Genomic DNA, 27,077 nt, shown 5'->3' on the forward strand with positions numbered 1-27,077 from the left:
TTGTTTTTGATTGGTATCTACATATGCAGGTTTCAGAATGTGGAATGGTGTCCTTCCAGGGTGGGCACAAAGTATCCACCTTCATTCCCTCCGCCACCAAAGGTGAAGGAGGTTACGTTTCACCCCTTTCTGTCTTTGTTTGTCTGTTTGTGTCAGGATATCTCAAAAAGTTGGGGACAGATCTGGATGGTACTTGGTGTACTGTTTGGGTGTGTGATCATGACAAATTGATTCGATTTTGGTGAAGATCCGACTCCCAGAATTTTAAAAGTGAATTTTCACCATTGAGAGAGAGGGCTCAAAAACGATATATAGCACGATATCTCAAACATGTATTGGGCCAGATATGTTCTCATGGATCAGGCATTACAGGACTGAGGTATTCGCTCTATCGAGTGCCCTTCTAGTTTCGGTAAGCTGTCACGATTCACGGACCAAGCTGTGAAGTTTTCTGTTCTCAAAGTTTTGTGCCGAGGGCTCTCTTCAGGATCATTACTGAGCCCAGGACGGCTTCCGACTGTAGTTAGTTTGTCATGATATTCCTGGGGATGGTTTTCAATATGTCTGTGACGTTCTTCGTTATCACTGGTACAACTTTGTGATTCTTCATCTTCCACGATCTTTTCATTTGAAGCTTGAGGTCTTGTTATTTGGTCATTTTGTTGATTTCTGCATCGTTAATCCAAAATCACCGATATTAACACCTGAATTAGCAATGCCTTCTTCTCTTTTTTTTTTTTTTGCACCGAAGTTTGATATCTGGTTGCAATGCATTGTTTTCGATGTTCACGCTCAATGGGATCATTAGATCGTATGTGAGCGGTACTTCCATGTTTTCAATGATTGCTTTTCGTTCATGTTCCCACAAATTCTCTTGAATTGGGATTTCAAAGTTTTTGCAGATGTTACTTTACAAAACCTGCTGTGTCATTGTGTGTACAGCTGAGCTGACATGAGTTTTTATTTATTTATTTTTTACCTCCACCACCGAAGGTGAAGGAGGTTATGTTTTCACCTCTGTCTATTTGTTTGTTTGTCTGTGTTCAGGATATCTCAAAAAGTTGTGACGGATCCGGATGAAATTTGGTGGCAGGTTGGGTGTGTGACGAGGACGAAATGGTTAGATTTTGGTGAAGATCCGGATCCGACTCCGAGAATTTTAAAGTGATTCTTCACCATTGAGACGGCCAAAAATGATATATACAGCACGATGTCTCAAAAAGTTGTGGACAGATTCAGATGAAACTTGCTGGACAGGTTGGGTGTGTGACAAGGAAGAATTGATTCGATTTTTGTGAAGATCTGGATACGAGAATTATTTATTTTTTTATATTCTAAGTGATTCTTCACCATTGAGAGGTTGGGCCAAAAATGATATATTGCATGATATTTCAAAAATATATTGGGCCAGATATGTTCTTGTGGATTAGGCATTACGTGGCAGTGGTATGCACTCTCTCAAGTGACCTAGTTTTTGTGTGTTCGGTCATTAAGCATAACATATTATTCTCTTTGCTAACACCACCTCCACCCCTCACCTTTTTTGCTTTTTACCCCTCAGCCCGAATTGGCTAAGGGGTATTGTCGTCATAGGCGTTGTCCGTCCGGGCGGGCGTCCGTCTGTCAACTTTTGGTTTCCGTCAATTTCGAGGAGAACGCCTTGTCCGATTAAATCCATTTTTGCAGGGTATGTTGGGGTTGAGTAAAGGAAGGTTCCTTCGAAAATGGGCGCGCTGCGATTTTCAATGTGGCCTCCATGGCAGCCATCTGAAATTGGTTTCCGTCGATTTCGAGGAGAACGCCTTGTCCGATTAAATCCATTGTTGCAGTGTGTGTTGGGGCTGGATAGAGGAAGGTTCCTTTCGATAATCAGTGCGATGCGATATCCAATATGGCGGCTAGGGCAGCCATCTTGAATTTGGTTTCTGGACAATAACTTGAGAATGGCTTGACAGATTGATTTCATTTTCATGGGGGTATAATGGGTGTGGTTAGAGGAAGGTTCCTTTCGATATTCAGCGCAATCTGATATCCAATATGGCGGCTAGGGCAGCCATCTTGAATTTGGTTTCTGGACAATAACTTGAGAACGGCTTCACACATTTATTTTATTCTGGCGAGGTATAATGGGGTTGAGTAGAGGAAGGTTCCTTTCCAAAATGGGCGCGCTGAGATTTTCAATGTGGCCTCCATGGCAGCCATCTTGAAATTGGTTTCCGTCGATTTCGAGGAGAGCGCCTTGTCCGATTAAATCCGTTTTTGCTGGGTGTGTTGGGGTTGAGTAGAGGAAGGTTCCTTTCGAAAATGGGCATGCTGTGATTTTCAATATGGCCACCATCTTGAAATTGGTTTGCGTCAAGGGGCTGAGAGGTTACGCCCGCTTTGCGGTGCTATTTTTCTTTTTCTTTTCCTCCTCCCCAATGTCTCTGTCTGTCTCTGTCTCTCCGTCTCTCCGTTTGTCTGTCTCTCTCACCCCTTCCTCCCATAGTGTATCGTAACGCTTGATGAGGCGTTGGTCTCCCCACCTCCCACCTCCCCCCTCTCTTTCCTCACTCTTCTCCCCCTTCCTCGCTTCCCTTCCCTTCTCTGTACGTCCCCTCCCTCCCTCCTCTCTCTCTCCTCCTTCCACCCTCTCTCTCTCCCCTCACTCTCCCCCCCCCCTTAATAGACCCGTCAGTGATGCGACGGGTTGTATTTGCTGGTTATAAAATATGCCATGGACATCACAAGAGGAATTCTGGGGGAATTGACCTTTCTTTAAGGACGGGTTCTTTGCTAGCATATAACAATTATGGGAGATTAAGGAGCTTTGGCGTATTATTGATGCTTTTGTATGCAGTACAAGGCTGTGGGGTAGCATTATTGGCTGATGGTGAGGCTGTGCTGATAATGCAATACCCTCAAGGTGAGGGTAGGAATTTGTGATTCGTTCAGGGTGCTGGCAATAGCTCGCCTACTCTTCATGCATGAACAAACGGGTGTCGGGGCACGAACGATCGGCTCGCACAGGGTGTCGGGGCACGAACGATCGGCTCGCACAGGGTGTCGGGGCGCGAACGAACGGCTCGCACAGGGTGTCGGGGCGCGAACGAACGGCTCGCACAGGGTGTCGGGGCGCGAACGAACGGCTCGCACAGGGTGTCGGGGCGCGAACGAACGGCTCGCACAGGGTGTCGGGGCGCGAACGAACGGCTCGCACAGGGTGTCGGGGCACGAACGAACGGCTCGCACAGGGTGTCGGGGCACGAACGAACGGCTCGCACAGGGTGTCGGGGCACGAACGAACGGCTCGCACAGGGTGTCGGGGCACGAACGAACGGCTCGCACAGGGTGTCGGGGCACGAACGAACGGCTCGCACAGGGTGTCGGGGCACGAACGAACGGCTCGCACAGGGTGTCGGGGCACGAACGAACGGCTCGCACAGGGTGTCGGGGCACGAACGAACGGCTCGCACAGGGTGTCGGGGCACGAACGAACGGCTCGCACAGGGTGTCGGGGCACGAACGAACGGCTCGCACAGGGTGTCGGGGCACGAACGAACGGCTCGCACAGGGTGTCGGGGCACGAACGAACGGCTCGCACAGGGTGTCGGGGCACGAACGAACGGCTCGCACAGGGTGTCGGGGCACGAACGAACGGCTCGCACAGGGTGTCGGGGCACGAACGAACGGCTCGCACAGGGTGTCGGGGCACGAACGAACGGCTCGCACAGGGTGTCGGGGCACGAACGAACGGCTCGCACAGGGTGTCGGGGCACGAACGAACGGCTCGCACAGGGTGTCGGGGCACGAACGAACGGCTCGCACAGGGTGTCGGGGCACGAACGAACGGCTCGCACAGGGTGTCGGGGCACGAACGAACGGCTCGCACAGGGTGTCGGGGCACGAACGAACGGCTCGCACAGGGTGTCGGGGCACGAACGAACGGCTCGCACAGGGTGTCGGGGCACGAACGAACGGCTCGCACAGGGTGTCGGGGCACGAACGAACGGCTCGCACAGGGTGTCGGGGCACGAACGAACGGCTCGCACAGGGTGTCGGGGCACGAACGAACGGCTCGCACAGGGTGTCGGGGCACGAACGAACGGCTCGCACAGGGTGTCGGGGCACGAACGAACGGCTCGCACAGGGTGTCGGGGCACGAACGAACGGCTCGCACAGGGTGTCGGGGCACGAACGAACGGCTCGCACAGGGTGTCGGGGCACGAACGAACGGCTCGCACAGGGTGTCGGGGCACGAACGAACGGCTCGCACAGGGTGTCGGGGCACGAACGAACGGCTCGCACAGGGTGTCGGGGCACGAACGAACGGCTCGCACAGGGTGTCAGGGCACGAACGAACGGCTCGCACAGGGTGTCGGGGCACGAACGAACGGCTCGCACAGGGTGTCGGGGCACGAACGAACGGCTCGCACAGGGTGTCGGGGCACGAACGAACGGCTCGCACAGGGTGTCGGGGCACAAACGAACGGCTCGCACAGGGTGTCGGGGCACGAACGAACGGCTCGCACAGGGTGTCGGGGCACGAACGAACGGCTCGCACAGGGTGTCGGGGCACGAACGAACGGCTCGCACAGGGTGTCGGGGCACGAACGAACGGCTCGCACAGGGTGTCGGGGCACGAACGAACGGCTCGCACAGGGTGTCGGGGCACGAACGAACGGCTCGCACAGGGTGTCGGGGCACGAACGAACGGCTCGCACAGGGTGTCGGGGCACGAACGAACGGCTCGCACAGGGTGTCGGGGCACGAACGAACGGCTCGCACAGGGTGTCGGGGCACGAACGAACGGCTCGCACAGGGTGTCGGGGCACGAACGAACGGCTCGCACAGGGTGTCGGGGCACGAACGAACGGCTCGCACAGGGTGTCGGGGCGCGAACGAACGGCTCGCACAGGGTGTCGGGGCGCGAACGAACGGCTCGCACAGGGTGTCGGGGCGCGAACGAACGGCTCGCACAGGGTGTCGGGGCGCGAACGTACGGCTCGCACAGGGTGTCGGGGCGCGAACGAACGGCTCGCACAGGGTGTCGGGGCGCGAACGAACGGCTCGCACAGGGTGTCGGGGCGCGAACGAACGGCTCGCACAGGGTGTCGGGGCGCGAACGAACGGCTCGCACAGGGTGTCGGGGCGCGAACGAACGGCTCGCACAGGGTGTCGGGGCGCGAACGAACGGCTCGCACAGGGTGTCGGGGCGCGAACGAACGGCTCGCACAGGGTGTCGGGGCGCGAACGAACGGCTCGCACAGGGTGTCGGGGCGCGAACGAACGGCTCGCACAGGGTGTCGGGGCGCGAACGAACGGCTCGCACAGGGTGTCGGGGCACGAACGAACGGCTCGCACAGGGTGTCGTGGCACGAACGAACGGCTCGCACAGGGTGTCGTGGCACGAACGAACGGCTCGCACAGGGTGTCGTGGCACGAACGAACGGCTCGCACAGGGTGTCGTGGCACGAACGAACGGCTCGCACAGGGTGTCGTGGCACGAACGAACGGCTCGCACAGGGTGTCGTGGCACGAACGAACGGCTCGCACAGGGTGTCGTGGCACGAACGAACGGCTCGCACAGGGTGTCGTGGCACGAACGAACGGCTCGCACAGGGTGTCGTGGCACGAACGAACGGCTCGCACAGGGTGTCGTGGCACGAACGAACGGCTCGCACAGGGTGTCGTGGCACGAACGAACGGCTCGCACATGGTATCTGGCCGCATTAAAATACATTTTATATTTGTTTTTGATTATATCGCAAAGAAAGCGGGAATCTTCCGTGCAACTCTTTCCTTGGAAAATTAACACTTTGAAAGGCCTTTGTTCATCGCTTATTGGAATACTTCTGTCTTCTACTGGCTGGTGTGCAGCCTCACATCTACCTATCTCTCCTGCATTCTGTGGAATCTAAAGCTCTTATCATTATTGGCATGTCTCGTGATGACACTGAAGCACAAGGTTGGTTGCTCTCGCATCACAGGTGGGTCGCTTGCCTGTGTTGTTGTTTTTTTAATTTTTTTTTACTTTTAAACTGCCTCTCCATTCGCTTCGCTTCTCTGCTCTCTTTGCCCTCTGACCTTCCCCAGCAACTGCGGTATCCCCCCCTGGTTAAAAACCACAACATGAGGATGACTCACCACCTCCTTTCTTTTGCTCCTATTTTCTTCCATTTCAGTGGAACTGCGTTCCTTCGACTGTTCAATTGCATTCCGCTCCAGGGCTTCCAGCAAGTAGTGCACCACCATCTCGTGTCATCCTCGATCCATAATCTGTGATCCTTTCTTTCCAAGTTGTATGCTCAACAGACCCTCTTACTTGCAGGTTCCTCCCATCCTTCCTCAGCTCTTTTCCTATTCATTCCCTTGCTTCTTTTCACCAACTGTGGTCCCACTGCACAACTTTATTCTCCATCCTCTCGCTCTTCCTTTAGCTTCGATTGTTTCCAGAAAAAGACCTGTCCCTTCCATGAACATCGAAGAAGAATTTGTTGATCCAATTTTGCTTTTTCTATTCACCAGCATACATTATTGTTATAGTAATGATTTGGGATGGGGTGGTATCCTGGAACGGCCTACTTGTCCCGATTCCTGAATAAGAATGCTCCAACACTTGCAGAGGTTTAAATCACTTTTTCGTCATTTAAAAAAACTACAAATGCATCAGTAAAAACCGTGCCTTGTCCACAATAACCACATGTCCCACGAGACAGGGCAGCGCTGCTCTCACCCGCTTGCAGCGGAGATGAGGCAAGACATGGGTGGAACATAAATATGCAGGAGGCAAAACTTGAGGGGAGCATGAAAAAAACGTATCACATCACAGATGGCGGTTTCTTTGAGTAAGTGTAGTTTGTGTTCTTGTGTTTGACAACTCTTCCCAAAAGTTTATTCTCTCATTTCAATACCTCTTGCTAACTCGTGAGGACACAGCAAACCAAAGTATATAATATGTTGTTGACCTGAACACACATAAAACAAGAATGAATTTCTTTTCACTGTCTTGTTTTCCTGTTCCTGCACAATGCAATTCCTTATCGATTCAAACTCCACACAATAGCAACATCTGATTGCTTCCATATAATCTACCTTAAATAATGCAGTAACTCATTAGATGTATGGAATTTGTGTTTGGACATCATGTTTGTGTAAGGAATCGCTAAAACTGTGCAGCAGTATTTTCCACTGGTGTTGCTTTGAGTTTTTTGAATGGGAAATTAATGTTTATTTATTTATTTATCTATCCTCAATGCCTCAAAATGAGGTACCAATCCAAGTTCTCCAAAAGGTGGGTATTGCTCTTAAGTATGAATGTGCCAAAGGTAAAGGAGAAAAAAAAACTAGAAGGGCACTCTTTGACGTTGCTACGTCACCACATATGCCTCCGCTCACATTATTATATCATTCTACATTCTTGTGCCCTGAACCGACATTTGTATCCCTGAACCGAGATGCAAAATATTAAATAATTCTGCCTGTCAAACCATGTGTCCGATGAGGTTGAAATTTCAATCATATGCGCCCGATGATGACAGGATCATAACTGTGGTGCTTCACGTTGATGAAGCGGTTCAAGAGAAAACTTTTAAAAGATTTTTCATTCAATCCAATATGGCTGCCAGATCATGTGACCTATTAATTATTTGTGAACACCTTAGTACCCTCAAGACTTGGGGAACATGTGGGTGGCTGTTCTGAAGAAGATTCTTTTTAGAGGGTTTATATTCTTGAAAAAATCATACCATGTGACTGCCAAACCATGTGACTGATGACATCATAGGGGGAGAACGTTTTGTTCCTCATGGGTAGGCGATAATACTGTATTTTTTTTTCTTCTTTTTTTGCCTCGATCTGTTCAGCCATTTTGGAGAAGTTTTTTTGAAGGTTTTTGTGTTAAAAACAATATGGCTGCCAAACCACGTGACCGATGATGTCATCAATCTCACCCCCCCCCCCCGCCCCCCATACAATTTAGCCCAAGATGACCCTCAACATTTTTCATGCTGATCTGCTAAATCGTTTGATGTCTGCAATTATGACGTCATAAGGAAGCCACCTCGGACATCACCAAAAAATCACACTTGTTTCCCGTGGGGAGTACTTCACGTGTGGTTTCAATTTTTTTCATTGAGCGGTTTTGGAGATGGAGGTCCAACGTTTTTCTCTTTTTCTAACATGGCTGCCACACCTCGTGACCTAGGACGTCATGATTATCATTAAAACATTCTGCACGAGTAGTCGCATCCATGGTGAAAATTGTGTCAATCAGATGAGCAGTTGTAGAGAAAACAGAGAAAATTAGCGTGGACGGACGCCAACCCAAAAACAATGCCACCGGTGACTTCGTCAGTGGTGGCATAAAAACGAAAACGCTGCGATTTATAGAATGTTATCAGGGACTCTTGTAATGAATTTGATTCAAACATGCCAGACTTTTGGACCAAGACCATTCTGCAATGTGGCTGCTTGAAAACCAAGATCCATTGTGCTGTAATCATGTAATGTTTTACAAAAATAAATGAGGACCACTGATAATGTAGCTGAAATTTCAGGGAAGATATTTCTGAGATCCAAGCTTCAATAGCAGTGATGTAGGAGCAAGGAACATCTACATAAGACAGTCAATCTTTCCAGCATTTTAGCACAACCTTTTACACAAGGCCCTTCCACCCTGCCCCATCACACCCTTCCAGTTCCCATTGTCAAATGGTAAAATGTTCTTTGTATGTGATGGGCAGTTGAGCTTTGATAATTTTGTATCGTGGTTGTATTCAAACGACTGGTATGCTTGCAGGCACGTGGTGATCCTTCCGAACCGAAGACAAGCCCTGGTGGAGTTTGAGAGCTTGGAAGAGGCACGGCACTGCGTTACATCCACGTCCAGCGATCCCGTCTACGTCGGCGGGCAGCCGGCTTATTGTAACTACTCCACCAGCCAGAAAATTGCTCGCCCTTCCGGATCAGACGACGCAAATGTCAACAACATCCTGCTCTTCACCATCCTCAACCCACTCTACCCAATCACGACAGTCAGTGTGCCTCGCTGTGTTACTCGCTCTCCCGCACTGCTCGCTGCTCGAACCATCTGACCTCTTCCCGAACACTCAAGCCCGTCACTGCACCGATCTGAACTGCGCACCACCTCTATCAATCGCTTAGAAAATGTTTTTCTTGAAGCTCGGATATAAATATTTTTTAATTACCTCTGCCACCGAAGGTGGACGGAGGTTATGTTTTCATCCCTGTCTGTCTGTCTGTCTTTTTCTGTCTGCCTGTTTTTCTGTCTGTGAGCAGGATATCTCAAAAAGGTGTGGACGAATTTGAACGAAATTTGGTGCGCAGATTGCATGCGTGAGAAGAACGAATTGATTCGTTTTTGGTGAAGATCCGGATCGGGGTTCGAGAATTTTTAAAGGGATTCTTCACCATTGAGAGATCGTGCCAAAAACAATATTTGGCATGATATCTCAAAAAAGTTGTGGATGGATTTGGACGAAACTCGGTGGACAGGTTGTCTGTGTGAATAGGAAGGATTCATTCGATTTTAGGTGAAGATCTGAATCCAGACATGAGAATTTAATTATTATTATTATATATTTTTTAAAGTGTTTCTTTACCATTGAGAGATGGTGCCCAAAAGGATAGCTAGCACAATATTTCAAGGAGTTGTGGATGAGTTATGACAACTTGGTGGATGAGTTGGGTCAGTGACGAGAACAAGCTGATTCGATTTTGATTCAGGTCCAGCCTATCAGTGGCCTTCAAAGCATAAACTGTTCAAAAGGTTTGTGCTCTACCGAGTGCCGTTCTAGTTTGATTTGTTCTTGAGATGGTTTATGGCTGCCTTGGAGAGGTTTTTTTTCTCATTTGCATAAGATAAACGGTAGAGGGGGTGATTACCATTTTGGTCTTAAGGTTAGTATATGTGAACATGTGATTGTAATTTTAGGCAGGTCCTCAAATGGGCCTGCAAGACTGAATATATATTCCCTTGAAGATTGTGTGATTCCATGGCCAGTCAGTTGGTTTGCTCCGCTTGAGTAGATGTGTGAAGTCTTGCTGTCGTGCCGGCACAATTGTGGATAGTGGTCGAAAGTGTTGAATATTTTTCTCTTGTTGCAGGATGTTGTTTACACCATTTGCAGTCCCTGTGGAACTGTGCTCAGGATTGTCATTTTCAAGAAGAATGGAGTGCAGTCTCTTGTGGAATATCCTTTGGCAGACGTTTTTAATATCGGAAATGCATTTAACTTAAATTTGAAGTGTTTCGTTGAAGGTAAGTTTTACTCAATTGGTGGTGTAATCTCATAGAGGAAAGCTTAAGGGACTTGCAAGTGTTTTTCGGAGGATAAAGTGTTTTTTAATTTATTTTTTTTGGAAGCTCCTCAGCATAGTGGTGATTGCCATGAGACCCCCTCCTTCGCCCCACCCCTCCCCCTTGTTGCAAAGGTCAGGCCAAATCGGTTGAACGTAACGGTCGATGTCTTGGTTCTTGAGTCGACCTTTGTTCTGTGCTGTGACATCAGTCATGACCTCCCTGATGGATGGATAATAAGTTGCAGTTTCCTGAAGCTTTTAAGTCATCCAACCATATCTTGAGGTGATCTCTATGTGTGAGTCTGGTGAGTTCACTGGCAAAATGCCAAATGGCTGGTCGAAATTCCAGGCGTTTCGCTGGTGGATTTCAAACGCATTGACGTCACGTCGTGCGTTTTAAATTAAGGTTTTGCACTGAAAAAAGAAATACTCTCAAGCTTGCTCCTTTTTATGATTGAGAAGCAAACAACTCTGCTAATCCGTTTTGCACTGACTCGAGGAGGCATAAAATTAGTCAAAACCCCCCTGTTAATGCCGTGATCAATGCCAAGTGTGATGTGATGTTTTTGGTAAATTGTGAGCGAATCACCTTGGGCGTAGTGGATGCTTTTTTTGGTGTTGATTTTTATTTATTACCCTATGTTTGTGAAGCCAAAAGCAGGGTTAAACAATTGGTTCACTTTGTCTGTCTCTATCTTACTGTCTGTCTGTCGACAAACATCGGTTTAGTTTATAATTGAAGAACAACTTGATTTCAATTGAACGTTATATTTTGAACACAAATTGGAAATCGAGCCTGTAGTTTAGCATTTGGCTCTGAATTTGTCTGGATCGCACATGCTCAGAGAAGAGGGAGATAATATTTTCACTCTGCTTGTTTGGCGATCAAACAAAATTGAAAATAATTCCAAACAGGAAATTTACTGTTTTTGAGGACGTCATAAAGGACGCAAACAACAGGTACGAAGTACTAATGTAACATGTTAAATAAGGTGGTGTCAGACGCTGCATCAATGGTGATAAACTTCTGGAATTTTTTGTTTCTCCAACTTTGAAAATCTTTATTTCATTTTAATTGAATTATATATGTAAACACTATGAAACACAAATTGCCTTTTTGGCACTTTCAAAACCCTTCCTTTTAGCAGTACTTGGACAAAAAAATCTGAGCCTTATCCCTGGATATATCACGTGCTTTTGACACAGTTTGGCACCCTGCCCTGCTCACCAAACTCTCTTCCTATGGTATCCAAGGCCATCTCCACTCATGGCTCTCAGACTTCCTCTCCTGTCGCAGTCACCGTGTGGCCCTAAATGGAGTTCTTTCATCCCCCCTTCCTGTCCAGGCTGGAGTTCCTCAAGGTAGCGTTCTGGGCCCTGTTCTTTTTCTGGTTTTCATCAATGATCTCTCCGACTCACTGGAAAATCCTCTATATCTCTTTGTTGATGACTCCACCCTCTGCCGTACCATTGGTCATCCCTCATACCGGCAAGCAGCAGCTTCTTCGCTCACTGCTGCTCTGGATAAAATCACAAACTGGTCCAACACGTGGAACATCTCTTTCAATCCGGACAAATCTCACACTCTCACTATGTCTCTTCGAAAGGACCGTTTAGAACCCCCCCCCCCCCCATCCACTTTCTCAACAATCCTCTGGAATAAGTCCTTTCTTTCAAGCTTCTGGGTCGCACTATCTGCCATGACCTTTCCTGGGAAAGCCACATTTCAAACCTCGCCTCCAAAGCCAGTCGCCGACTGGGAATCCTCCGTCGTGCAAGGTCCACAGCCTGATGGAGTACTGCTCTCCCCTCTGGGCTGGTGTTCCTGCCTCCCACCTTTTTTGGCTTCACACTGTAGAAACCAAGGCATTTCGGATCATTGGCATCTCCCGCAATGAGGCTGTCTTTGGGCCTCTCACTCAATCACCGCAGGTTGGTCGGTGGTCTTTCTATCTTTTACCGTCTCCTCTCCAGCCTCGGCCCCCTCTGCTGTCTCTGCGATTTGTCCCCACCACATTTCCGCAGGGCGCTCAAGGTCCGCCAACAACCCCCTTCTGGTAAAATTACCAAAATCATGAATCACTGCTCACCTTCACTCTTTCATTCCTCTTTTTTTCCTGCCTTTGGAATAAACGCCCTCACTCTATTCATTTCCATTCTTCCCTCCAGGCCTTCAAAACAGTTGTTCACCACCACCTCTTATCATCCCCCATCCAAATCCTCGATCTTTTATACCCCCGATAATCCACCCAAGCCCACTTCCTTCAAATTCCCTGCTTTCCTTCCTGAAAGTCCCTGTAATGTCCATCTTCTATTCCCCATGTTCCCAGTTCCATCCCTCTTCCTTCCACAGATCTCCAAATGTCTCTGTTCCCCACTATTTTGTCCTTCCCACTCCCTCCCCTCCTGTCTCATGCCCCCCTTGATGTGCGTTGTGTGTTAGCTCTCATACGAGCCTCGACAAGGTATACAAAAAAAAAAATTCCAGCATTTTAAAGAATCTTGACCAATCAAATTTGCTGCTCACAGACCCGACCCATGTCCCTTTTTTCGTCAAGACTGCGTGGGGTAAGGTGTTGTATGAACTCTCTAGTTTAGTTTATTTATTTTATTTATTTTTACCGGCTCGAATGCTTGTGGAGAGCTGTGACAAAAATCATGCACACATGCAGACAGATACATGAGACGCCAGAGTTGACTTTCACATGCATAGCCACTGAGATTGGGGGAAGTGACGTCACTTCCCAGAGCACACTGGGTACAAATGGCAGGATCTTTGTGACGTCGTTTTTCTCTCTGCCCTCAGCTGGGCAACGAAGGAGGAATTTCTTCTTCCCAATGAATGCCAACCTATATGGGGCGATATTCAGCAGGTTGAATTTATTTGTGGGTGAATCCCACGGGATAAACACATGATCGCGATGTTAGCTTAAGTGTACTTTGAGCAAAGCCCGAGCAACATAATGAGGCAAATCACCGAGGATTCTCACAGATGAATCGCCCAAGTCGGTGATCTTCACAATTGTTTTAGAGAGGGGCCACTTCTGGGCTGCAAGCGTAATTGTATACTGCAACAATATCCTGATGTAGTGATGTTACTTTTCTGCTTTGCGTTGGACCACTCATTTGAAGCCATTGGGTCAATTTGATAGCATTTATGGTGGATTATGATGGGTTGTTTTCACATTTGTGTATTATCGGCCACACTTTGTGCCACCAGGGGTCACCAGTGGCTTGTGGGTCGTACAATGAAGAGCAGGAGCTTAAGTGTATGAACGACTTTGGCTTGTTTCTAATCATACCTTTTTAAATGTTGCTTCTTTAACTGTATTGCAATTAATTTTGAGGCCGACATTGTCACCAAACTCAGCATATGTCTCATCAAAGGATAACATGTTTAGCACCACCATAAGTCCCACGATGCTGTATTTCTCAGCCTTGTTTTTTATTCCGTTACAAATCCATCACCTCATGTTGGGGCTCTTCCCCTCACCCCATGTTTGCTAGTTCTCTTTATTCATAGATCTGGCTTCAAAATTAGCAATGAAGTACCTGGCTAGTACTTGCACGAGCTCATGTGCTTGCATAAAAATGAAGGAGCAAAACGTGCAATATTTTCTTGACCAACAGAAGAGTTGTTTAACCATCATGAAACTAGGCCCTTGAGATTTAAACAACGTCGATGACGTGTCCTGTGAGGGGCACTTGGATTGTTATTCCGTTCTTGAAACGGAAAACTGGATTTGAAGTGTTTCGTTTGAAGGTAAGTTGTGCCCAATCAGTGGTATAGTGTTGTAGAAGGTTTTTATTTATTTATTTATTTATTTTTTGAGGATAAATTGTTTAAAAAAAATTTTTTTGGACACTCCTAGGCATGGTTGTGATTTTCATGGGGACCCCCTCCTTCATACCTCCCCCTTGTTGCAACGGTCAGGCCAAATCGGTTGACTTTAAAGGTCAGTATTTTGGTGCTTGAGTCTACCTCTGCATATGCTGCACCATCATTCGTGACCTCTGTGGTAGATTATAATGCACAAATGTTAAATTATTGATCGCCACCACCTCCGACTCACAAAAACATGCTTTCATCTCTACAAATCAAACTTTTTGTTGTGATTATTCGCAATCTCAATTTTTTTGCTTGACCTCAGTGACAGCTTCTTGCTTTCTTGCAAGGGCTTGGTGGAATTTTATAGGATATTTTGAACAAACTCGACGTGTTCATACTGTTCCCATCCATCATTGTCGGAGAAAGCGCTCTTCGTTCAGCAAAGAGATCCTTGATCTATGAATTGAATTGGCCGATTGTCATGAATTTGAACAAGTTGTCTCCATTGTTTGTTACAAAAACTCATCCTATTACCTGTGTCATTATCCTGTGTCGTTTTTTTGTTGCATTTAATGCCAAGCATATAACTCGGCGTTTCTCAATATTTTTACCCTTGTGCAACCCTTGAAATAGTTTTCATGTCTCAGGTAACCCCTGCATAAAAAAATTATTATATACCATTATTAATATCGAGCTCTTTTATATTTTTATCGTAGTTCATGTGGTAAATATAATATATTTTTTTTCGGATACCTGGTTTAAGGAAAAAATGACCCCCTTTTTGTCAAATTTATTGGCAATGAAAAAAAAAACATACTGCTCGTTTATGAGACCTCACACCGAGGTTTTAATTCACAAAAAAAAACACACCTCATGTAACTTGATAAACAAAACTTAAACAAATAAAGCTGAAGCAATAAGGGTAAACAGAAGAACTAACCTTGAGAGAGAGAGAGACTTCGCGCTGGGAAGCACAGAGAAGATAGATGGACACCGTGCATGCGTCCCGTACTTGAGTCAGTCACTCAATGATACACGAATCCGCCGCGTACAGGACGTCCACTAACCAGTGAGGGCGGTTTCACACTGGCGCCATATAGACATCGTTAAGTACATTCCTTATGGTTGTTATAATTGTAAATAATATAAGAGGTTGAAGCCTCTATTATAATAACCAAGGAGTTTCCAACAATATGCCGTACGTGTATAGTAAAATTACGAATATTAAATCAAACAAAAACTACTCAAAAATACATTAGCCGATTTATTAGTTTCTCGCGGAACCGCTAGCGACCTCTTGCGGAACCCTAGGGTTCCGGGGAACCCCGGTTGAGAAACACTGATATAACTTGAAGTTGAAGTTCTTATTACTATGCTGAAAACATTGCTTTGCACTCGGCAATGTAACGAAGTATTGTTACGAATTTGGAAACCTATCGCACACAATATTCAGGTCCTATAGATTAGTTGTATCGGTAAGTATGTGTTTTATAGATGGCTTCCTTTCCCTTGTCTCGTGGGTAAATAAATGTTAATGTGCTGTGGTTTATTTTTATAGTTAGGATTTTTATTGGAAAACAAATCAGCAACGACAACAGAAATGACCGTTACAACAGTCCTGCAGAGAATAAGGACAACCCTCTGCTCCGGATTCTCCGCGGGCAGAGTGGGGGAGGGGTCGAGCCGGCGAGGGCACGACAACAGAAACGACCGTTACAACAGTCCTGCAGAGAATAAGAACAACCCTCTGCTCCGGGATTCTCCACGGGCTGAGTCGGGGAGGGGTCGAGTCGGCGGAGGCGCATAAGAGGGGAGGCAGAAGCTGGTCGAAGAGCGGAAGAGCTGAAAAGCTAGAGAGGAAAGAGGCATCTCCCGACCTGGACATCTCGTCTTGCTGGAGCGCTCGTCTCAGGGAGCCTGTCTGGCCGGTCGTGGTCGACGCCGTCCTTATCCTCCTCACCACGATGGAGAGCTCGAGCGACGCCAGTCCCTGCAGGAACCGCAAGGGTCGCCCGCCGGTGTCCGGGTTCGGCTCGCCTCTCGCCGGACCGACCAGCTTGAAGACCGTCTTTAAGTAGTAAACTGTTAAGTGCCTTTGCTGTATATACTTGCATTTCTTATATTCGGTTTAGCTCTGCTTTTACGTGCTTCCCTAGTTTCCCCACCATTATTAGGTTATCTCTACATCTCAGTCGAGATGACCTAATATAGCCAGTCTCGAAGTCCGTACGTCCGTCCATACATCCGTATGTCCGTCCACAATCAAACCGAGTGGAGACAAATAACCAATAGTGGAATGGATAGAGGTCGATGAGACATGCACAACGATATAACTTTCAAGGTCGTCCAAGGTCGAGGTCAACGTCACGAGGCTGTCAAAGTTGCGAAAATCGTCGATTTAAAATCATATCTCGTCCCTCATTTATCAAGAGAGATCAAATGTTATTAGTGATTCAGATACTATGGACTATTATCGAGAACAACACGAGACATTTTTTTGAAATTTGCTCTCGTTCCGATTTATAGTTTTTATCCGCCTCTTGGTGTGCCGGAGACCTCAACACGGTCTCCCGCGCTGATTTTAACTTCAAATTCAATTATGTTTCCACCTTTCGCACTGCATAAGGTTGATCGACACTGAAATAAAGTGAATTCGACCTGAAATTCACCTTTAATGAGGGAAATGCATCAAATGCGTTGGGTGGGTGGCTGTGGGTGCCGAGATGCCGTGGATTCTGGCAGGCACCGGATGAAGCCTAGAATTGTCTCCTCGAGGGAATGCTTACTGTTGGGGTCTGGGAGATTAATGTTTACATTTTTGAGGGTTTTAGAACACGCTTTACAGGTCTCTGTAAAAATTCCTGTGCAAAAGAGACGTTTTATGATTGTATAAAAAATATTTCGTCCGCCGCGTCACGGCTCGTCACGTGACACCACGCGCGAGAACAGACGCGTCGTTGAGTCACGCGTCGTTGAGTCACGTAAAGGTTTTGCGTGTGCGCGCTCCTCTACTCTGTGGCCGAGATACGACTTGATCGACACTGAAATAAAGTGAATTCGACCTGAAATTCACCTTTCGGTTATAGATGCCCCGAATTTGATTTTGCTTCTGTCGACCTCTGGCAGAGATGACCGGCACTCCCGCTCGGTGGTATTTTTGCATAAATAAACCCCATTTGTTCAATGTTTCAGCTCGTTCGTGTCCATTCCTTCATTGGCTGAGTGTTCTGCGTGTTGGAGAAATAGTAAAAGCGGTTACGGCTGTAAAGGGGACATTTGAACCGACGGGACTTTGATGACCGTCCGTTGGGGTCACACGGTTCGAGTACACTAAGCAGCTCGTTCCGTATGGGTGCCGTCGAGGGTGTGAAGACTCGGTAGATCGCCATGTGGTCTCTCGGTATTTTGAAAATTGGTGAATAACCCAGTACCACGTGGTGGAAATATTGACCCTTCACAGTCCAAAAAGGGACTCATACTTTCTGGAGTTTTCCGAAGATGTACGATCTGAATTCCGGGCGACGGTCGAGCCGACTCTGCAGCTCCATCTCGCGGTCGTGCTTGCGGCCGACGTCCGCCCCGAAACAGTATCAAGTGAAATTGCTGGCAAAAAACAGTGTATGCTCAAGTTCCTGGATCCATTGAGGGTTGGTGGGATTGTTTTTACTTATTTTTTTCTTTTCCAAGCACAGAAAGTGTGATTCTTCACTGTTCCCTCATATTCCCTTTTAATTTGGTCTGTTCAGAGTACATTATCGAAGCCACTACTACTATTGTTTTAAATGATGGTGGCCCGTTAACTTCCATTTAAAAAAAATAACCTCTGTCACCAAAGGCGAAGGAGGTTATGTTTTCAACCCTTTCTGTCTGTCTGTCTGTTTGTTACTTGGCAATATATATATATATATATATATATATATATATATATATATATATATATATATATATATATATATATATATATATATATATATATATATATATATTACTGTTTCTCGCGGAACCCCGAGTGACCTCTTGCGGAACCCTAGGGTTCCGGGGAACCGGAACCAAATACTTATTTCTGTACCAAATACTTATTTCATGCAATAAAATGCAAATTAATTATTTAAAAATCATACAATGTGATTTTCAGGATTTTTGTTTTAGATTCCGTCTTTCACAGTTGAAGTGTACCTATGATAAAAATTACAGACCTCTACGTGCTTTGTAAGTGGGAAAACCTGCAAAATCGGCAGTGTATCAAATACTTGTTCTCCCCAATATATATATATATATATATATATATATATATATATATATATATATATATATATATATGTATATGTATATATTTCGGATCTGGAAACCATATGCATTCAAACATACAGATGTCCCAAAGGTCAGTTATTCCGTTAAGTACATGTGAGACAGGTCCCTTCCTTTTGTCTAGTGGGAGAATAAAAGGTGTGCGTTGCGATGTTCTTTTAGGTAGGTTATTACATCCAACGAACCATCCAACGAACCATCCAACAAACAAACCGACAACACCACTGAACAAGCGCTTCACTCGCCTAACCGGCAACTCGCTGTCCGAGGCAGAATCTCTGGCAGTTCCTTCTCGGCTTCCACAAACTTTGTAACTTCTTTTTGACGAGTTTGGGCACGCGTGGAGTGGGGGCGGGGTTTTCCCCGGCATGGCCGAAACTCCTCCCAGAAATGACGGACCCATGAGAGCGCCGTCCAATCAGGGCAGACAGTGATGTCTGTTCCACCGAGCCCCCGCCCCGTTCGGGGAGGGCCATAAAAGTTACGACGCCATCCTCAGCGGAGAGTTCTGAGGGGGTTCGGTCGTTGGTTCTGAGTTAGTCTCTTGGAGGAGGAACGAGAGTTCTTTTGGAGGAGCAAGTTGGTTGGTGTGAACTCTGCATTTTGCTGGTGTTCGTGGAGTTGTCCTGGGTCCCGTCCGTGACCCTGATCTCCGCCCTGGGACTCCGACTGCCCCGCTCGGTTTCCTCCACGGGCACGTGCCCCACACGTGTGACTGGGCCAAGTCGCACGACCAATAGCAGGTGCCGCACCGCGGAACACTCCCTCCCTTCAACGTGCAGGTACCCACGTGAACTGCGACCCCCAGCTCGTCTCTCCTTCTCTGGCTGCGGGGATCTTTCAATAAATCGTTTGAGTGTGTGGGCCCGTCTTTAAGTAGAACTGAATAAGTGTTTTTGGATCATTGTAAATACTTGCATATTCGCGTTAAATCTTGCTTTGTGTCTTCATTTACTGTAAATAAAACTTGTTAGAAATGCCCCCAGTTCGTTTCTGTCCCTTCTTGCATTGGTCCAGCATGGTTCGGATCTGAGTTTAGCCGGGTTTTTATACCCGATAATCCGTTCATTGTAGCCGGCACGGCTTTGGCAGTTTCCGCTCGGCTGCACCCGAACCGGAGTTGGTAGTCGGTAGTTGGAACGCTACCGCAGTCTGTGGAGTGACCCGATTTGAGCAAGACGTGCCGAGGGTGTGGTTTCCCCGGTAGTCAAAATCGCGTAGCTAATTAGGTAAATTGGTTATAGACAAATAGACCCTACGCTACGCGGTTGAAATATTGGCGACCACGGTCGGTTAAACGACCCGCCGGTTGTGGAGTTATCCGAGCGACGGCCTACAATTCCAAGGGGTTTGGTGGGAGACGACGCAAACCTCCCCCACCTCGTGGTCGTTCTCGCCACCGACCCCCGGCCCACAACAATATACATGTATATATACATATATATATATATATATATATATATATGTGTATATATATATATATATATATATATATATATATATATATATATATATATATATATATATATATATATATATATATATACACACGTGTTGATCGCCTTCGTTTGTTTGTTTGTCCACTCGCCTCCAGCCCAAACTGCTCAACCGATCGTTCTGAAATCTTTAAAGAGATTAATGTCACTGACCCTGCAACGGTCCCGCATTGAAGTTTTTCGTAAAATTTGGTCACCCGAAAAGGTCTACCAAGGCCAATTTGAGCCAAATTTTCTAAAATCCTCAATCTTAATCCAATTAACTTGAAATTTTCATGTCGGGTCACTGAATTCAACCACCTATTAAGTTTGAGGTAAACATGGGCCAAAATGTCAAAATAAGCCAAAAGGCCAATTTGGGGGAAAATTTACTGAAATACTCAATTTTCATCTGACTGACTTGAAATTTGAAGAGCATTTTTTGAGGTTTCCTAATTCAACTACCAATTAATTTTAAGGTCAAAAGGTAATCACATGCCTAATTTCTAAAATTGATAGATGGTGTCAAAAACTAAATATATCACTATATCTCAAAAAGTTATGGACGAGTTATGACCAAACAAGGTGGATGATTTGAAGAGGTCACAAGAATAAGCGGATTGAATTTTGGCTCGGATCCAGCCCATCGGTGGGATACAAAATGTATACTCTTCCACCTGGCAGAGGTATGCACTTTACTGAGGGCCATTGTACTTTGTGCTGTTTGCCAATTTGTCACAGTGATTTTTCATTTGTCTGTCTGTTTGTTTGTCTGTCTGTGTACAAGATATCTCAAAAAGTTGTGGATGGATCCGGGTGAAAATTTGGCGACAGGTTCGGTGTGTGGAAAGGACGAACTGATTATATTTTGGTGAAGATCCTGATCCGAATCCGACAACTAGAATTTTTTTCAGTGATTCTTCACCATTGAGAGATCGGACCAAAAATTATATATAGCACGATATCTCAAAAAGTTGTGGATGGATTCAGGTGAAACTTGGTGGACAGGTTGTGTGTGTCGCAAGGACGAATTGATTATATTTTGGTGAAGATCCGAATCCGGATCTGGAAACGAGAATTACTTAATTTTAAAAGTGATTCTTCACCATTGAGAGATCGGCCCAAAAACGATATAGTATAGTACTGTATAGCATGATATTTAAAAAATGTATTGGGCCAAATATGTTCCCGTGGATCAGGCATTACGTGGCCAAGGTATCCGCTCTATCGAGTGCCCTTCTAGTTACTCTTTTTTGCTGTTAATCTTAAAGACAAAATCTTGGCCATCTCAAAATGGCTTTGGATAAGATTTTGAAACCTGCATTCTTCCATGAACCAAGTTAAGTGTTCTTGCCATTCACCTGATAAAGAAGCCTCAATATCTTGTTGGCAATCTTTTTCTTTTTTTTTCCTGGTCATATTTTGTGCATCCTGATTTATAGGTCTTTGTGATTTAATGGAGTCTTCAACTGACAGAGCCCCCCCCACTTTATTGAGTCACTTAACTTGGACTTGTTCTTTGTTACTCTTTTGGGCTGGGGTGTGTGGAGAGGGGTGGGGGCCAGTTGTAAGAACGAAGACATCAACCTTTATGTAATTTTTGAGACTGAAGACTTTTTAGTCTTGTATCAATTGCTTGTGGAAAGTTTTCCATTGCTGTGTTAGTGACAGCACTGTTCCTTCATAGTGAATATAATAGTTCGATTCAGTTGTGTTTTATGCTTCTCAATAATTTTGGAATTGGGCAGGGCCAGGTGAGGTGAGGATGGCGAAGGACTGCAGGTATATGGGCTGGGAGTAGCCATTTTATCCTCTCAGGGTAATTGGAGAAGGTTGGAGCCCTTTTGGTGGGCAGGCCCCTGATTGGCCGTGAGGGCGGTGATCCCTGGTTGGTGGGCGGCACCGTTTGTCTGTATCGGGAGGTCACGAATGATCCCCGGTGCTTGACTGCCTCGCCTCTGGTGCGGGAGTCGGGGCCGAAGCTTTAAAACCTGTGTGACAGCAGTGGATATATCTGGCATGTGGTGGACCCCAATATGTTGCTGTCTCGAGCTCGCATGGCTTCCATGTAGCTGTGCTGAGAGTACTATGTCAGCCTGCCATTGTTTCCCACACAAATTCTGATTTGGTTTTGAGCATCCCCGGAGGGGAAATTTGTTAAAAATGGGATCAGGAGCACGTTTGGACACATTTGTTAAATCACGGAGTATCTTCAACTTGGGGTGCTCCATGCTAAATTTGGCATTAAGCTGGCCATCTTTGAGACAAACGACTTCTGCGTGTGCGATTCCCACCCAGCATGGTTTGCAGCTGTGTGGCGTTAGGCCGTACATGCGACAACGTTTTCTTTGAATGACAAAGGCAGTAGTAGATCACACTAAGTGAGATTAGGACCTTAATTGATTTACGGTATCTTGAGCTGTGGGTCAAGTCCAAGGAAGACCAAACTCTGTCAACTCGTATAGTTAGCTCAAGAACCTCAATTCCATGACCATTCGCTGGCTCAGAAGGTTTGATGATTGATTTGACTTCTATTGCCCTTTCATAAAAAAATTTAGCCCCCATGTCCCTCCCAAAAATCCCAGCATTTTTTGCCAGAGGCCCAAATCCAAGATGGCTGGCAGTGCCATCTTGAAAAATTAAGTTTTGAACCAGAGCACTGAGAATCATGCACAAAGACACTTTTTCGGGTAAGCTGACCACGAGGATTCTGAATTTGACATTAGTTTGACGTTAAGACATCATTTTGACCCAGAAATCCAAGATGGCCGCCATCCGGTCGAGCGAAAACGTAACTTTTGTACTTTAAGCAACTACCTCCATAAGGATCTCTTGCAGTAAAGTAAACTGATGAATAATATAGATAATTGATGAATGCAGGTCAAGTAAACTCATTACACTTCAAAATAAGCTCTTTTTAATCGCTGTAACTTGAACAGTTTGCAAATGAAACTCCTTAAGACATGTCAATACAAAATCATTTTACCCTGAAAATGCTACATTTTGGCCATTTTCTGTAGACAAATGACACCACAACACAAATGAAACACATTTTAGAAAAAAACATGAAAAAAAAATAATAACATATTTAGAAGTCACCAATTATGCTTTCGTGTCATACTTCACATTGTTATGACATTGTAACTGATGAATCAATATGACCTTGAGAGATATGACTAGTCCGAATCAGAGCATTCTGCCTCATTAGATTCTGAATCATCTCCCTCCTCATCCCCCTCCTTGTTATCATCTTCCTCGATCTCTTCAGCTGGCCCTGGTGCAGGTAGATGCATCGGGAAAGCAGGTCGTATGTGGCGGACAGGGCGACAGCGACCACCCACCAGCTCCTAGCCATGTCTGACTGGCGAGGGGTGGTGCTTCTTGGAGGGGTGGCGCACAAGATACGCCAAGTAGTTTGCACGCAGGCAGTGCTGGCATCTGCTATCTGCATCTGGAAGGAGACGGATGAATGATTTGCTCTTCAGTGTCTTCCACTTCGCTGCATGGGCCTCAGCCATGGTGCTCCTCTTTTTGTCGCCGTAGATGACATGTGTGAACTGGAAGAGCTCCTCTAGCACCTCCTCCTCAAGGTCAATGCTATCTTCGCACTGCGAGAGCTGCCGTCGGGCCACAGGGCTCTTCGCCATCCGGTCATACACCAACTTCTTACCCTTGCCGTAGAAGCTTGAGTTAGCATCACAGTCTGTCATACAATGCAGCTGCACAATACAGTGTGCCATTTCGTCAGTCACCAGGCCGCGGCATAAGACAGTCTCTTGCTTCCTCTTGATACAGAGCATTCCGGGCAGCTTCCGCAAGATGACCGCTGCCTCAACATTGGCATCAGTATCAGCGGTATCAATAACAACAGGGCCAGTGCAGCCTGACTCACGCAGAACTGCGTAAGTGGAAAAGAGGACTGACAGTGTCAGCCTCAGACTGGTCAAAGCTGTCGTTCTCCATTTGTTGCTGGGTTGACAAGTTGGTGCAGTGGGAGCCAACAGAGTAGACACTCTCTGCAAGGTCTGTCAGGGAGTCGCATATCACTTTTTGCAGCCGCCCCTTGTCGCTGCCACACTACACAGCAGTGTTTTGAACACTTGGGTAGAAGGGAAGAGGTCGCTCAATTTCATGTAGGCATTGGGGATATGTGCCTGACCCTGTACCCGCAGGTCTCGCTCGTTATCTTTAGTTGAGTATGGTGCATCATACGGGAATGTGCTGGGAGACAGATCTATCCCCTCCTTCCCCTGCAAAGCAGATTGCAGCTCGACCAGGAGAGGCAAGAGCTCTTCCTCCTCTTCTAGCTCCTCTACTCTCGGCGGCCACGGATTGAGTTTGATTGACTTGACGTCATCCTTTAACCGCTCAGCCACATTGCGCACCATTTGCTCACTGCTGACACCGATGGCGGAGAGTGCTGCTTCGACATATGAACCACCCCCAGACATGTCATAGACTAGGTCGCTCTGGTTCCTCTGAGGGTGGGAGTGGAATCCGATCTTGTCCTCAAACTCCCAGGTCAGGATATCTTTGATATAGAATAACTTGACACTGGATGTTTGGAAGCCATAATGAGATATGATAGAGCTGTTGTCTTCGAGGAGGCTCTGCACTGACCTTAGTTCATGTTCATCAAAAATAACTGTTCTGATGTGGTCAAAGAAGATAGTCTGAGCCTCCCGGAGATTTGACATTGTGCATGCGTGGGAGTTTGTCATCTTCGCTCATTTTCTGGTAACTACACACATATTTCAACCAGCATTTGTTGTGATATCTGATATCAATCGCGTAGGGGGTCATCAGCTGCAAAAGCGATCACACAGTTGATTCTGTCTCGTATTTTCTGATCTTCGAGGGACACCGTGTGGCTCTTGAAAGCTGCCCATGCATGATTGTACGATATCAGGGACAGCTTTGATTCAGGCTGCTTAGCCGACTCCGGTTTATAGCACCACACACATTTTGTTTTTTCATGTATCAGCCCTTCTACACTCGATCGCAGCCGCTTCGCAGGTGGAGCGGCAGCTGAGGGGAAAGCCATGGACGAAGACTGAGATTGGCATTCCTCGACCTCTCATTTTTTATTTATCTTGGCCTGTTCCAGTTCCTTGGCATTTCATATGGGCAACTTACATGATTCATGGACACCTTGTACGCTGGGACCATTATCCCAATCGATCGTTGCGTAGACGTCTCCAAACTTGTCAAGACCACTCCATAACAGGGCCTTTTTATTGAGATTTTCCCAACTCTCAACGGAGACAATGGCATCGGTGGCTTCATTGCAAATCCCGCCACACATGAGGACAGACGGAACTGTGGACATCGTCTTGACAGCTATCTTCTCAATACTGTGCTTCTCAGTGCCGTCTCATACGCTCGTACATTCCTGGAAAGACAGAAACTAGCCGGTTGGCGACATGGGTGGTCGCTATATAATTGCATACTCGTCATACAGTTTTTGACAAAGAGGTTGATTATAGTGCGCATAAAAGCGCGGAAGCCGATTTTTGATTTTCGAAAAAATATATATAAAAATATTTTTCGGATTTTTTCAAAAATTTCAAAGTCCTGTTGCTAGACAGTGGTGACGTCCATAGCAAAGGTGCTCAAAAGCATACAACTAGATCCTGGTATGAACCTACAGGTCAAGTTTCATCAAAACCGGTTGACTCCTTTGGCCTCCAGAGCTGTCCATTACATACAAACAAACAGACAGACGGAAAACCTGAGAAAAACGGTAGTCTAGCGACCACCCAATAAGTATATGAAGAATATGTGTGTGATATGAAATTACACACACACACAAACAAAAAAATAACAATTCACTAAGCAGGACCTTAATTCCATGACCATTATCGATTTAGCAGAAATAATGTGTTAATTCATGGTCCTAGGTGCTCCCATTCAAAAGTTATGTTTTCACTCTACCAGATGGTGGCCATCTTGGATTTATGGGTCAAAATGATGTGGTAACGTCAAGTTAATGTCAGATTCAGAATCCTCGTGGTCGACTTACCCGAAAAAATGTCTTTGTACATGATTCTAGGTGCTCTGGTTCAAAACTTAATTTTTATCCCCTGCCACGCGGCGGAAGGGGGATATTGTTGTCACCCAGGTCGTCCGGCTGTCCGTCCGTCCGGGCGTCAACATTTATAGCTGTGAGTGCGATAACTCATAAACTGTTTGCCATATCGATTTGAAATTTGGGTCACACATGTACCACCTGAAAAGAAAGAACCCTATTGATTTTGGGCATGGCCGGATCCAAGATGGCCGACTGGGGCGGCCATCTTGAAAAAAATGTTTTTTGTAATAAATGGAAAACCGCTTATCCGATTTCAATTATTTTTGGTTACTACGTTCCTCACCCCTGGGGAACTTTTTCGAGATAATGACCAAATGGTGTCTTGTTTCCAATTCACCTCCCTCATTATCTGGAATATGTATGATCTTTTTCATTCAATGGTGGGGGATTCCCCATCTCTGATGGTATATTTTTCAATATGGCACTGCCAACCATCTTGGATTTGGGCCTCTGGCAAATAATGGCGGGATTTTTGGGAGAGACATGGGGGCTAAATTTTTTATAAAAGCTCAATAGAAGTCAAACCTTACTCGCCAGAGAATGGTCACGGAATTGAGGTTCTTGACCAAACTTCTTGGTTTCCTTGTATATTGCTGTAACGTCCAAATTTGGAGCTGTTTGTACCCCTTAATCAGATTACATTTGATTCTGTCCCGAGTGCCCAGCGAGCCAAAACGACTCTTAACGGAGCAGACATTTACTCTGGTTGTTGCACACTGAAGATCGAGTATGCAAAGGTAATGGCTGTGTTGGATGCTTACATGTACTTTGCTCAAAGCTTCATTATTAGGGCAACAGCTATTGTCAAGAAGCAAGCTGTCTGCCAGGAACAAGTTGGTCTTGCATCTGTTTGAATTTAGATGACAATGCATTTGTCCACTGTGTTGCAGTCTACTCGATTAAATGTGTACAGAAATGACAGCGAGACCTGGGACTTCACGATTCAGGGTCCCGTTGTGCAGAGTGAGTTTACAAGTGCATTGAACATCTGCCTTTTTTAATGTGCTCTTATTAATTCTTGTTGACCTGTAAATCTCTCCTTGCCTGTGGCCTCCCTCTCTTGATGCCACTG

General features: G+C 46.2%; 1 protein-coding gene and 1 pseudogene across 5 annotated transcripts in view; one reads left to right on the forward strand and one right to left on the reverse strand.

Moving 5' to 3' along the window:
* The window catches only part of LOC147027794 (heterogeneous nuclear ribonucleoprotein L-like), a 107,915-nt gene that overhangs the window by 12,037 nt on the left and 68,801 nt on the right, over positions 1-27,077 (forward strand). For all 5 annotated transcript variants that reach the window (XM_085877407.1, XM_085877410.1, XM_085877406.1 and 2 more), the window contains exons 3-6: positions 8,780-9,014; positions 10,108-10,193; positions 26,646-26,742; positions 26,896-26,968. In XM_085877407.1, the coding sequence (XP_085733533.1) occupies positions 8,780-9,014; positions 10,108-10,193; positions 26,646-26,742; positions 26,896-26,968 (491 nt within the window). The remainder of the gene's footprint in view (positions 1-8,779; positions 9,015-10,107; positions 10,194-26,645; positions 26,743-26,895; positions 26,969-27,077) is intronic.
* LOC147027796 (uncharacterized) lies at positions 22,886-24,611 on the reverse strand (annotated as a pseudogene).

The sequence above is a fragment of the Eptatretus burgeri genome, chromosome 4 (assembly GCF_056783735.1).
Source record: "Eptatretus burgeri isolate ZD-2024b chromosome 4, Ebu_testis_v1, whole genome shotgun sequence".
Classification (NCBI taxonomy): domain Eukaryota; kingdom Metazoa; phylum Chordata; class Myxini; order Myxiniformes; family Myxinidae; genus Eptatretus; species Eptatretus burgeri.